The sequence below is a fragment of the Lepidothrix coronata genome, unplaced genomic scaffold (assembly GCF_001604755.1).
Source record: "Lepidothrix coronata isolate B3197 unplaced genomic scaffold, Lepidothrix_coronata-1.0 Scaffold294, whole genome shotgun sequence".
Lineage (NCBI taxonomy): Eukaryota > Metazoa > Chordata > Aves > Passeriformes > Pipridae > Lepidothrix > Lepidothrix coronata.
Window position 1 is genome coordinate 90,331 of NW_016690474.1, and position 11,889 is coordinate 102,219.

At 46.8% G+C, this 11,889-nt stretch overlaps 2 protein-coding genes across 2 annotated transcripts; both read left to right on the forward strand.

Moving 5' to 3' along the window:
- Positions 1 to 171: 171 nt before the first annotated feature.
- On the forward strand, positions 172 to 3,525 carry HOXA7 (homeobox A7). Its single transcript, XM_017837196.1, has 2 exons — positions 172 to 686; positions 1,712 to 3,525. The coding sequence occupies exons 1-2, from the start codon at positions 311 to 313 to the stop codon at positions 1,993 to 1,995; spliced, it is 660 nt and encodes a 219-aa protein (XP_017692685.1). The 5' UTR covers positions 172 to 310; the 3' UTR covers positions 1,996 to 3,525.
- A 5,299-nt stretch (positions 3,526 to 8,824) lies between these two features.
- On the forward strand, positions 8,825 to 11,006 carry HOXA6 (homeobox A6). The gene is made up of 2 exons (XM_017837183.1): positions 8,825 to 9,364; positions 10,704 to 11,006. Exons 1-2 carry the CDS (start codon positions 8,929 to 8,931, stop codon positions 10,961 to 10,963), a joined length of 696 nt encoding a protein of 231 aa, XP_017692672.1. The 5' UTR covers positions 8,825 to 8,928; the 3' UTR covers positions 10,964 to 11,006.
- Positions 11,007 to 11,889: the final 883 nt, after the last annotated feature.

Sequence of the window (11,889 nt, forward strand, 5' to 3'; positions counted from 1 at the left end):
GCCGAGCGCCCCCCAGCCGCCCATCCCGGTGCGGCGGCGGCTGGAGGGCGCTGCCGGGCGCGGCGGCGGCGGATCCCCGGCATTCCCGGCCCGTCCATGGCCGGGCACCGTCGGGCCCCGGCCGGCACCACCTGTGAGGCGGGCGGGGATTGGCGGGCGGCGTCATATGACCCGTCACGTGCTCCAGGCAGCTCAGTCCAAAAGAAAATGGGGTTTGGTGTAAATCTGGGGGTGTAATGTTATCATATATCACGCTACCTCGTAAAACCGACACTGAAGCCTGCCGGACAACAAATCACAGGTCAAAATTATGAGCTCTTCGTATTATGTGAATGCGCTTTTTAGCAAATATACGGCGGGGGCTTCTCTTTTCCAAAATGCGGAGCCTACTTCTTGCTCCTTTGCAAGCAACTCCCAGAGAAGCGGCTATGGACCAGGCGCGGGTGCCTTCGCCTCCTCCATGCCCGGCTTGTACAATGTGAACAGTACCATATATCAAAGCCCGTTCTCTTCCGGATACAGCCTGGGCTCTGATGCCTACAACCTGCATTGTTCCTCTTTTGATCAGAACATTCCCGTCCTCTGCAATGAGCTAACCAAACCCAGCTGTGAGAAAGCGGAGGAAAGCAACCTGCACAACCAGGCTGAGCCTAATTTCCGGATATACCCCTGGATGAGGTCTTCAGGTAGGGGCGAGCGGAGAGGGCTCGGAGCCGTGGCAGCCAGGCAAAGCGTGTCGCCAGGATTACTGTCAGCACAGCCTTTATGGTTTTAATTATAGCCGAGGCGCCATTGCGTAGAAAGCCCGTGGCATTGTATGTAAATGAGTATCATAAAACTTTTTATTGCCCAATTAATGGGTTCTAGCCTCGTAAATTTATTTAACTCCATTTGCTATGGAATTTTAGCATTGAGTTGATTTGCGCTGTTTGCTATGGAAAAGCGGAGAGTTGACTGCGGGCTCCCAGAGCCCCCACGGGTAAGCGTCTCCCCTGCCCTCTTGTCGAAGTTGGGGAAAAAAAATCCCGCTCGCTGGAGAAGGCGGAGGGGACAGGGGCGTTTAGGACTAGGGGACGGGCTGTTGAGGACTTTGCCAGCCCCCGTTGCCGAGACGTGCCACTCTCGTCCCCCCTGCCCTTTCCACGGAGATAAGGATCTATAGAAATGTACTAAACAGGAAAAGGGGGGGTGGGGGTGTGTGTGTTAGGGTACGAGTGTGTGTGTGTGAAAAAGGAGAGCTCTCTTCTGGAACTAAATGCGATGTATTGTTTACGATCCAGGAGGGGTGGGGGCAGCCCCCGACATTAAAATAAAATAAATACAGCCCAGCCTTCCAACTTTTTATTTCCCCTTGCGAAACGTGAAAGTCTGGAAGGTTTTAGAGAAATACATCGCCTGGGGGGAAAGTTCCTCCTCCCAAAAGCAATTTCCTCCCCCACCTCCACTCCTGAATGCTTTCTCTCCACTTTTTCTGGGTCTCGAGCAACTTCTTTTTTGCCCTGCCTGAGCAGGGCAGGTCGTGTGGCTGAAATGTCTTTGTTAGGGCAAAGTGGGGGGGCAGGTCGAAGTCAGAGGGTGATCGTTCACTCTGCCTCGGCCGCTTTTTGTTTATTTATTTATTTATTAAAAACAATAACAAGAAAAATAAAAATAGAAGACTTTCCACCTTTCTTCTTGTCTAACTCCTGGACGCATGTGTGACTGTTTTCAGGTCCCGATAGGAAGCGAGGGCGCCAGACCTACACCCGCTACCAGACCCTGGAGCTGGAGAAGGAATTCCACTTCAATCGTTATCTGACTCGGCGGCGAAGGATAGAGATCGCCCATGCCCTCTGCCTGACGGAGAGGCAGATCAAAATCTGGTTCCAAAACCGGAGGATGAAATGGAAGAAGGAGCACAAGGAGGAGACCTCCAGCGCCCCGGCTCCCAATGAGCCCACGTCAGCAGCAGCTTCTGTCGAGAAAGTGGAAGAAGACGAAGAGGAGGAGGACTAAGGAGTCCCACTCGAGGAAGTGATCTCTTAGAATAGTGTATGCACATGACATTTGGAAAAGTTCCCTTTTAAGGAAAAAAAAAAAAGAGAGACTCAGTGTTTTTATTAAAAAAAAAGAATCAGTTCCCTTTAATAATCATATTGCAAGCGAGCATTTGCAAACATGAAAACATTTTTTGGGATGGCTTTCCAGCCTACTCTCCATTCTCCCGTACTCCCCAAACCTACCCTGTGCCGAACCTTTCGGTAGTATACCCTAAGAGCATCCTACAATCATTTGGGTTTAGTTGTTTCGTGGTGTTTTACTTTTTGGTTTTTTTCTTCATTTACCCAAAACTGGGTGGGTGTCTCCAGGGGACATTTCAGTGGGAGAACTGCTACTTGCACAGATAGCAAACCGTGACCTTCCGAAGTAACTACCTGATTCAATAGTCTCAGTCATGTGTAAGGGGAAAAGTGCATTAGGCTCACATTAAGAAAAACTACCTAATTTTGAATAAGTAGCTCTGCACTTCTCTTTTTGTTTTCTCTTTTTTTTTTTTAATTGTTGTTAGGAAAGTATCATAACTAACAGCTACATTTACAAAAGATTAAACAGCAAGTGTGTGTGGGGGGGAAATGTTCCACAAACCACTACAATCTACAGCAATTATTTGTACTACCTATTTTCCAGACTACCTACCTATATATCTTGCTCTGCCTACCTATCTTCGAAAGTATACTGTATTTTAGTAGTCAAAAGGATGTTACAAGATTACTAATGTGAATCGCAAAATGCTTTTAGAAATGTAAGTGTAGTCATTCGAAAAGCACGCATCAATAGCTTTGGTATAGAATTTGGTACCGAAAAGTCTGAATATATTTAAATTTAAAATAATATATTTATTCCTAAGCAATTATAAATGAAAACCATATGCTGCAATATATCTTTGTTCTCGATTCTTTACTATTCCGAGTGAGGAAGCAAACACACACCAATATTGTACAAAGCGGTTTAATATCTCCCGTTGGTTTCTACCTTCGGCTGCCTCTGCTAAAGGCCATTTTCTTATTCTGGGTTGATCTTAATATAGCGGAAAGTGTTCTTTGAACCTTTAAAAATCACCTTTTAAAAAAACCCCACAAAATATTAGTCCTGATTATCCAAATATGTTAATATGTAATACCGTGAATTTTCTTAAAATAGCAGATATTGTATTTTTTTTTGTCATTTATATTCGTCTTGGAGCTCATTTGTAAGATCATGTCATAAATTGGAAAGTATGTAATTTGGAAACTTTGTAGCATGATGTATTGTTAAGAACTCTGTATAAATCCGTCTTGAAGGTTTGGCTAAAGTTTATTCAAAAATTGTATGTTACAATGTGTTTCAATGTGTTCGTTGTGAACATTTGGATATGCCGTGTAAGTATTGGAAGTGGGAAAAAAAATGTCTGTGAACTCTCTTTGGAAGTGATACCGTGTTCAATTATATCCCACGATAAATGTGTTTTATGTTACACAGAAAATAAATATGCTTGTTGACAATGAATTGTATTTCTTTATTAAGGAACCAGTTCGAAGGAAGCTTAAAAAAATTATTTACACAGACAAATAAAGAAATTAGGCCATCTAAACCTCCCCCCCCCGATAATCAGGAGGGGGAAAAAATCCAAGGTGATGAATTGACACAAATTAGTCCATTTCTCTATTTTTTTTCCCTAGCGCAGCTGATTAATAAAGCGGAAAGCCTTCTTTATGGGAGGGCTTCCTTCTCCCGTGTTCCCGTGTCCTCTTGCAGTCATAACCCCAGTCCAGGCGTTCGGCGATCAAGCCGAAATCGCATACAGTGAAATAATATTTTCTAATGAACAGAAAGTGCAATGCAAAACTTCCAAGTGTAAATGATCTGGTCGGGTATGTGTGTTGTTTGTTCGTGCGGCTTTCGGGGGACGGAGGGCATCACGGTGGCAAGAAAATGGGGGAAAATCCCCCTGCTTTAGATATCACGTAATGTCAATGAGATCTAATATTTTCAATATTAAAAAAAAATAAAAAATTAAAAATCTAGCCCGAAAACTCCCTTTATTCGTCTGGATAAATACAGGTAGAAACAGAGCATCATTTGCGCTGAAGTTCCCTTTTTTCTACTACACTCCGTTCCTGGTCAATGTACTAATTGTAATTTTAATAAAATTAGTACAAAGTCCAGGTCTTTTAAAAAACTCTAGGGCTGCCTCTTCGGTAAGATGGCGCCTCTCTAAGACCTGCCTCTTCTTAGTGATGAGGAAAAGGCCATAAATCCGTTGTTGTTTATGAAAATTTACAACTTTGCAATACAACTTTATGAGTTGTTCGGTTTTTCCATTGGTCGTTGTCGGTCATGTGGATGGTAACCGTGAACATGAACTTTTTTATAATTTCCCTTGCGAGAATAGAGCCGCATTCTTTTGCTGAGCTCTGTCCTGCTTCGGATCTCTCTGGCTTTCAATCCCCATTTCATTTGTTCTTTGTAAGGCAATAGTGAACAAAGTGTGCGGAGGTTCGGCATAAGCAGCCGCCTAGAACACAGATCCGGGATGGCAATTTCCAGTTCCCCCGCTGGAAGGTGTGGCATATTGGATTCAAAGCACTGGCGTGGCAGATTTTCAACTTGCAACCTGGCTAATTTCCTGCTTCTTCTGGCACCAAAAGGAGGGCGATTCGTCTCCTGTGCAGCCAAAGCGACAGCTGTCAAAGTCGCAGGGGCTCCTGTGAGCCAGAACCTAAAAGGTGAGAAATGTATATGACACTACTATAAGCAGGGGAAAATGGTTTAATACGTTTAAATATTAGACATGTGTAATTAAACCAAATGGAAATGTTACCGGCCAAAAATAGAGGTGGCTGCAGCTCAGTTGATTTTAACTTAACCAGTGCATGCAAAAATATTCCTTAATAAAATGTCTATTTTATATGATTTAGCAAGGAAGCTGTGGATTTTTTTTCATGAAGTTGATTTCTGTTTGCATTAGCCAGGAGGTTTGTTGTGACGTTCAGGTTATTTTGCAATAATTCAGTTTACAGCATCAATGAAGGGGTTTTTTTCCTATCAGGAGGAAAAAAATATTAATATCCCCAAACATTTTTAATTAATTCGCAGCATTAAATTATTAACTTAAATTTCATTTGTGGTAGATGAACTTTAGATATTATTTATTTTTTACTATTTCAGAAAAAAAAAACCAAAACAAAACCAACCAAATCAGTAAACACAATGTCTCCTGGCTTCTCTGCCATGTCCAGGAGAAAGGTTATTTCTAGACGGGAGGAAACAGCGCGATTGTGTCTTAGATTTTCTTTATCAGATCAAGCGCTGCCTGTATAAATTTCGTGGCCCGCCGTGGGTCCCTTCCCGGCGCTTCCCGGCGCGGGCGGCTTGCGCGCCTCGGCTGCGCGGAGCGGGCTTCGCGGCAGCTAAACCCATTTCAGCGCCGGAGACGGAGCTTCCCCCCCCTTCCTCTCCTTGTTGTGACTGTTACGGTGCGGCGCTGGGGCGGGGGAGCGGCAGGCGGCGGGCCGGTGCCCCGCGGTGTGTGCCGGCGGGGGGAAGCGGGGACCCGGGGACGGCGCCCAGGGGCCCCCCGCCGCTGCCGCCCGGCTCCACTCCCGTCTCCTCACGGCGAAGGAGAAGCTCGGAGGCCTTTAAGCGACGGCCCCGGCTCTGCCTGTGCCGCCGGTCTGATAAAGCACTGCATTTGCATTGCATTGCGGTATCCGCCGGACTGGAGCTGCAGTGAGCGCCGGATTATTTATTGCGGGGCCGCGGGTGCTCAGTGCTGCCACGGCGTGGCGGGATGGCGGAGGCGGGCGCGGAGCGGAGCGGCCCCCGCAGCCCCTGGGAAGGGCAGCGCTGGCAGCCTGCTCTGCTCGGGGGAGCCCAAATAAAAGACCAAGAGGAAAAAAAAAAAAAAAAGAAAAAAAAACCCCTGGGCCTACCTTTTTCTACGGGAGCATCGGAGCTCGCCCCCGGGCAAGATATTCTGGCAGGACCGGCTCTGCCCACTCACCCTCCGCTTGTACCTCGGTGTGTGTCAACTGCAAGTTATCACGGTGGGAGCCGGCTGGGGAGGACCCGCCCGCGTCCCCCCGGCCAGGCTCCTTGTACCCCGCCACTCTAAACAACGGTCCGCCTTGCCCAAACTGTTTGGATTAGGAGCTATTAGTTAAAGGTTGGTTTTGATGACGCTGGCGAGCACGAGAATGATCTGAAAGTGGTTTTATGTACGAGGAGAAAGAGGCTTTTAAGCTTAAGAGGGTAACTACCCCCGCACCTGTATCCAAGAGTGGCTGGGGTCGCGGCCGGGTTTTCGGCGGGAGGAGGAAGGCGAAGTGTTTTGTGAAGAAGGTGATGGGGGTGCGGGGAATGACGAAAACAAATAAAAGGGGGATGAAATACACGGATGTCGCGAAGTGTGACTTTGTTGCGTTGTCAAAATGCAGCGGCTGGCTTGCTTTCTGCTTTCTAGAATGCGGGCGGGAACGGTGAAGGGAAATCGCTGCGAAATGTGGCTGGGCAGGACATTTCCTCGGCAGACCTGGGGGGTAGCAGATTATTGTAATTCGGGGTTTTCTGGGGGTAGGGGGAGGAGCGGAAAGGACGCTTGAATGTGACTGAAGCGGAGATTGCAGTGCAGACGGTTTAGCTGTCACTGTAACTACTCTAACACGACTCAGTCAGGCAAACGTGCAGATTTCATGCATTTTCATATTATGGGATCAACGGAGAAATATTTTCGCTGCCTGCAGTGGGGCTTTCACAACTTGGTTTGGACGCAAGCAATAACTTGAAAAACGGGAAAGAAACAAAAAGAAACAGAGGGGGGGAAACAGTCTGTAACCGATGCTATAAAATGTAAATACAACTAAGCCTGGAGCGATTTTTTTATTTTAAATTCTGTTTTGGTCTGTATGATGGATTTAAATAGAAAACCGTCTGGCCACAACTTTTTAGAAGTAAGGCCAGTGGGTTTTGGTTGTCCTGAGTGTTCCTTTTTCATGGTGCGTTTTCGTTCTGACCTGAGTTGGCGAAAATCTGCTCTTTTAAAAACCTCTTCGTATTTGCCGTGTTGTGTGTGCTTGATGGCTGGTGTTTCCTCCTTTTTAAACTCTATTCTCACTGAGTAAAAAAACTTTTTTTTTCCTCTGGCAAAATCTGTTTTTCAGGAAATACATGTTTCTGAAATGACCTCTCAAAGCATGCAGCTAGTGAGCTGTAATTCTACCAGGTGTGTTTATGGATTGGCTGAGCTCAAGAGGTTAAGGAAGTTTAAAAAAAATTGGAGGCAATCAACATCTGAATGTGAAAGTCCAGCTGAGACTGCAAACAATACAAACGATTGTGGAGCGATGTTTTAGCTCACTACTGTTTTATAGGTACCGTAATCTGCCCCCGGAAATGAGACAAATAGTCTCCCAACAAAAACAAAACTCTTTTGAAAGCTGCTTTAGGAAACGGGGCTCGTACGAATGTCACTTTCCGTGACAGAGCGCGTTTAAAATTAGGCTATTCAATCTGTTGTAATGGGCACGGATTATGAGTAAACACAGCTTGGAATGAACAACCTCATGTTATCTCCAGGAACTGCGCGGTTATGGCTGAATTAAAAGCGCATCAGCGAATTTCATCATCACTGTTACTGTCCGAGCCCTGGGCCAAGAATTATATTTCCTCTATGGGGTAACTGCCATATTGAAAAATGAAGGTGGAAATGTTTGTTTCGTGCATTGTTTTTCTCCTCTTAAAGGTACACATTCGCTTTTAATCAAATTATTCGGAGCAACAACCAAACCGATTGGCTTCTGCTGATTCATTAGTAGGGCTATATTAATTAGGAATAGTCCTACTGGCTCATTTTTTATTTTGAGTGTTTGATTCCCTCGGCTCAGCTCTGGCTGAAGCAGGGGTAGACTTGGGAAGAAGAGACACGCAGAACTTTAGCTGGGCTGCTGGGCGGCGCTGGGAGACTGTCGAGCTCTTCTCTAGGCCTCCTCGGGCACTTGGTGCAAATCAAAAATCCCCCTCCCCAAAAGGCCGCCGCTACGACCTCCGCGTTAATTATGGTGATGTTCATTAAAATACGAGACCTCTTCCAGGCGGGACGGGTTAGCCTCTCTCACAAAAACTGGATTCGACACTGGGGCAGGCTCCCTGAGCTGTGAAGGGAAGCCTCAGCGGAGGGGCAGTTTTCGACTGAATGGATAAATAAACACGTTTTAAAATCTCCTAAAAATTCTTGGATGTGGTTGTGACATCGCGATGGCAAACTGGAGAGAGGCTGCCCCCCCTCCGTCCCCCACGCTGCGTGGCGCTCCGCTCCCCCTTTCACTTCACGTGCTCCCTCCACTCCAAAGTTTCCCTCCGCAGCATCCTCCACCGCCGTCTCCTTCCTTCTCTCCCTCCTCCTTCCCTCCGCCGGAGACCCGCGGGCGGTTCGCCCACCCTGCCTGCGGGGCTGCGCGGCTGCCCCTCCAACTTTTAAGGGCGAAGACCCCCTACACACACCTCCAGCGGCCGCGGGTGGGTCCCCATTAGCCGCTGTCACAGTGCCCGCGCTGCCGGGAATTATCGCTATTATTGTTGTTATTATTACTGAATTATTTTTCCCGCGGAGGGGCGGCGCCGCCCCGGGGGCGCGGCCGGTGGCCGCGGCACGGCGCGGTGCGGTGCGGGGCGGCGCGGGGCGGCGCGGCGGGGCCGGGGCTGCCGGTAAGTTGGCGGCGCGGTGGCGGCGGCCCCGGGGGAGCGGGCGCCGCGCGCGCTCCCATTGGCCGCTCCGCCGTCAGCTGCTCCTATTTTCTGCTGTCGCTTTTGGCGCTCGGCCATCCAGAAACAAACCACTTCGATGACTCCTAATAGTTATCGCCAGATGTACTAATACACAACAAATCACGGTCCGAGAGAGGGGGAGAGCAAATGAGTTCCTATTTCGTGAATCCCACTTTCCCGGGGAGCCTACCCGGGGGCCAGGACTCCTTCCTCGGCCAGATCCCCCTGTACCCGGCGGGCTATGATGCTCTCAGGCATTTTCCGGCTTCGTACGGGGCAAGCAGCCTGCAGGACAAGACTTACACCTCACCCTGTTTCTACCAACAGTCCAACACCGTCATTGCTTGCAATCGGGCTTCCTATGAGTACGGAGCCTCTTGTTTTTATTCGGACAAGGACATTAGTAGCGCCTCTCCCTCCGGCAGTGGCAAACAGAGAGGGCCCGGGGACTACCTGCACTTTTCTCCCGATCAACAGTACAAATCCAGCGGCGGCCAAGCCAAAATTATAAATGACGAAGGTACCGACCGGAAGTACACGAGCCCTGTTTACCCCTGGATGCAGCGGATGAACTCCTGCGCTGGTAAGGCATCTCGATGCAATCAAGGGCGGGAGGGGGGGCAGGAGGGAGGGAAAGGAAAAGTTTCTTTTCTTTTCTTTTTTTTTTTTTTGTTTTCCTATTTTGTTTGTTCTTAGATAAAGTCCAGACTGCTGGAGAAACATGGTTCCTGCAGGGCAACATGTAACATGAAACCCTCCCAGGTTATTTTAGACCTGGCACGTTGGCACCCTCGGAACGGTGGCTGAGATCCCAGTTTGTAGGTTCACTGGAGAAAGTTACTGGGGAATCCTTAGAAGTAGGGTAAAAAAAAAAAAGATATAAAAAGGAGCAGAGCAGTTTTACCACTCTCTTAAAGCCACCCCAAAGCCTCTGCTCTGCTGCTTCATTGTCAGAGAGAAATGCAAGGAATATGCCCTCTGTACTGAGGATCCAATGCATTTGTGGCACATTCCTCCTCGCCCCCCTCCCCCAGCTCATTAGCCTGTGAGTATTGGATATTGAGAGCACGTTTCTGAGGCCGTGAGTGCACTTCCATGGCATTGCGAATTTTTTTCTGAATTTAAGAGTAAACTTCACATAATTGAACTATTCTGTACAGGAGTGGTGCTGGGGGCTGGGAGTGGGTTGGGAGGGTTGTACTGGAGTGGCACGTATTTTTTATAATCCCATATTAAGACGTTTACTTCCAGCGTTTGCTAATGACTCCCCTCTTCTCCCATCCTCCCGAGTTTATGTTTGCTGAAGGGGAGATCGCATTTCTTTTTTTGGAAAGTTAAACTTTTAGCAAGACCGTTCTGATGCTGCTTTGCATTCGAGAGCAATAAATTCTAGAGCAAATGGCAAAATGCTCTTCTATGATCTTTAGCTGATGTCTATAACCATACTTAAATTAGAGACCCTGTGTAGTCACAGCCGTGGCAATGGCTGCGTGTTTGTTTCAACACACCCGCATGTGCGTGCACACACATAGGCGCAGGCGGACACATGAGGCTTCCCGGGTAGCACACGTGTGCGTGAGTCTGTGTGTGTGCGCGCACAGGCTGCCAACGCGCAGGGAGCAGACGCTGCTCAGTGATTCACACGAGTGCTACCTACTGCCCTTCCCCTAGGTCTACCTTAAAGCCTCTTTGTATTCCACTTACCCCACTAGCGTAAGCACGCTGCACATCCGCATTTACAGCTAGGCAGCCAGGAGAAAAAGAAAAGAGGGGGGAAAAAAAAAACCTCCAGGAAACCAGAGCAGCTTCCCCCCCTCCCCGTCATTGTGCCTCCAAAAGGAGGCAGAATATACTAATCGTTCTTTCTGGTCTGAAATCACTGGGCCCTGTCCAATGCGATCGTTTTGTCTTTACTTCTACAGGTACAGTATATGGAACACATGGGAGACGAGGGAGGCAAACTTACACCAGATACCAAACGCTAGAGTTAGAGAAGGAATTTCATTTTAACAGATACTTAACCCGAAGACGACGTATTGAGATTGCAAACGCTCTCTGCCTTACTGAACGCCAGATTAAAATATGGTTTCAAAACAGGCGGATGAAATGGAAAAAGGAAAACAAATTCATAAGTTCCACACAGCCAAGCAGCGAAGAAACAGAGGAAAAGTCAGGGGAGTAGAACCACTTTTAATAAACGCTACCAGGCCTTTCCTTAGCACTTACTACTATTATTATTTACCTTGTGTTCCTTCTGCTACTGAAATCCTATAGGTTTGTCACAGTATATTAATCCCCAAAAGGCTTGTTTAAAAGATGTACATTTGCAATCATCTGTGACTTACTTTAATATATGTGGAAGTCCTAGCTTTTGAGCTACAGGCATGTATGTATATAATCACCTTTCCAAAGCATATGGCGTTGCCTAAACTATTAGAGAATTGGCCCAGAATTTTAAATATTTGAGGTGAGCATCTATGTGTGGGTGAGTGCCCCCGGTGTGCTTGTGGGAGGAAAGATAAGGGATTTTTTTTTTTAATTATAAATGTTCTTACTGTAGAAAGACAAGAGATTTTAGAAAATATCGGGTTTATGGTTTTGCTAGCTCCCGCTAAGTCTGGCCATCTCGTTATGCTGTGTTTGGGAGTTTATGATCTGCAGGGGGGAAAAAGTTTTAGTTATGTATAAGATATTTAAATAGCAAAAGGAAGAAAAATCCTTTTGAAAAAATCGTTGTATAAATCCCTGTATATAAACTTGAAGTGAAGATGAATTGCAGGGAGATTTTTTTAAAATGCCCCTAAACTGCTTAATCTGCACTACTAGTATTAAAGCAAAAACTCGGCGTTAAACTTCAGGGGAAGCGAGGGAAGAGGTTTTGAAGTGGGAAAATTTCTGTGGTTCCCGTTGAGCTTACATTGAGGTTTCAGTGAGCTCAGCTCTACACTGAAGGGGCTTTGAATTATGGACTACATTTCTTGGAGCTTTGTGGGCTTAGATCCATCTGTTTTTCCTTGTTTTAAAAATCTTTCTTTCTTTCTTTCTTTCTCTCTTTCTTTCTTTCTTTCTTTCTTTCTTTCTTTCTTTCTTTCTTTCTTTCTTTCTTTC

Bases quoted from the DNA above. Each gene is read 5' to 3' on its own strand.
- HOXA6 (XM_017837183.1), top strand. From the start codon at position 8,929: ATGAGTTCCTATTTCGTGAATCCCACTTTCCCGGGGAGCCTACCCGGG. The intron at 9,365-10,703 runs GTAAGGCATCTC...TTACTTCTACAG, and splicing joins GCGGATGAACTCCTGCGCTG to GTACAGTATATGGAACACAT.
- HOXA7 (XM_017837196.1), top strand. From the start codon at position 311: ATGAGCTCTTCGTATTATGTGAATGCGCTTTTTAGCAAATATACGGCG. The intron at 687-1,711 runs GTAGGGGCGAGC...GACTGTTTTCAG, and splicing joins CCCCTGGATGAGGTCTTCAG to GTCCCGATAGGAAGCGAGGG.